We start from the raw sequence: 1,129 nt of genomic DNA, 5'->3' as shown, positions 1-1,129 counted from the left end.
TATATATATATATATATATCCAGTAGGAATATAAGATATTTATTAAATTATTTGTAAACATGATGCTTTTTATACATTACATCGTACTGAAATAGTGCTGCAGCCTTTAGCGTAGCTGCCAACATCTTATAAGACCATCCGGGAACACTGCTTTTGAAATTGTATAACTTAGCTAAGTTACAGGTTAAACTGATCTGAAAGGCTGATGTGAACTACATTTTCCCCCTTGCAGTTTAAATACTCCACAATAACTTGATCAGTAAGAAATCAGGATATCCCGGATACTAAGAATTAAATGCAACGTTTCGACAAATGGTTTTGCTTTTTTTTTTTTTCCGGTGAAACATTGATTATAGGAGTTCAAAATTGGAACAAATTTTCCAAAAGACAAAAAAAACCTAAGACGTCCCCTGTGAATCATTTTGTATCTTACAATTTTTTGTGTCTAAATCATATAAGGAATACTGCAGATTTTAAAGGGGGAAAAAAAACCTATGCACATCAGCCCTACACAGTGCACAGTACAGCCTAGTACATCAGTGTCCATCACTGCATCTGTGTTGTCCCTAGTGATACAGCATTAGTTGTACTCCAAGCAGTCTCACCTCTCCAGACAGGTGTGGGGCAGGGCAGCTAATCCTTTACACATTGTGGCTTCTGTGTGTTGCTGGTCCTTGACAAGTGACTGGTTTAATCTTTTCCTTTCTTCTTGGCAGAAGGCTTTGTCTTTCTGAAGACACTTGTCTCTGGTTTTCTGAGATAAGCCCTTTGCAGCGGTCTGTCTCTGGCTGTCTGATAAAGCTGTCTATAGCTTTGACAGAAGAACTCTCTCTGGTTTTCTCACTCTGAGGCAGTCTCTTAGTAGCAGAAGTATATAGAGGTTTAACCCTGGAAGCGAGCCAGCCCCTCATCCAATGACATCCTCCCTACCAGCGCAAGCTGGAGAGCAGTTAGTTCTGTGCTTTCCCCAGAGCTAGAAGGGATGCAGACCCTGGATATTAACTCATTGTTGTGGCTTCCCTGCTTTACAGGCTTTTCTTATGTCATCAAGCGACTAACCTACCATAAAGACTAGCAGCGAACACCTAATCTGCAGAATTTTCATGTCACACATCTCTATCTCATAACT

The 1,129-nt window shown here is 40.0% G+C and overlaps 1 protein-coding gene across 1 annotated transcript in view; it reads right to left on the bottom strand.

Moving 5' to 3' along the window:
- The window catches only part of RGS5 (regulator of G-protein signaling 5), a 111,908-nt gene extending 111,042 nt beyond the window's left edge, over positions 1 to 866 (bottom strand). The window contains exon 1 of the mRNA XM_018559069.1: positions 606 to 866. Within this exon, the coding sequence (XP_018414571.1) occupies positions 606 to 649 (44 nt within the window). The 5' untranslated portion in view covers positions 650 to 866. The remainder of the gene's footprint in view (positions 1 to 605) is intronic.
- Between the last annotated feature and the right edge of the window lie 263 nt (positions 867 to 1,129).

Source organism: Nanorana parkeri, unplaced genomic scaffold (assembly GCF_000935625.1).
Source record: "Nanorana parkeri isolate BGI_ZX_2015 unplaced genomic scaffold, ASM93562v1 scaffold378, whole genome shotgun sequence".
Lineage (NCBI taxonomy): Eukaryota > Metazoa > Chordata > Amphibia > Anura > Dicroglossidae > Nanorana > Nanorana parkeri.
This window is presented reverse-complemented; position numbering and strand designations above follow the sequence as displayed.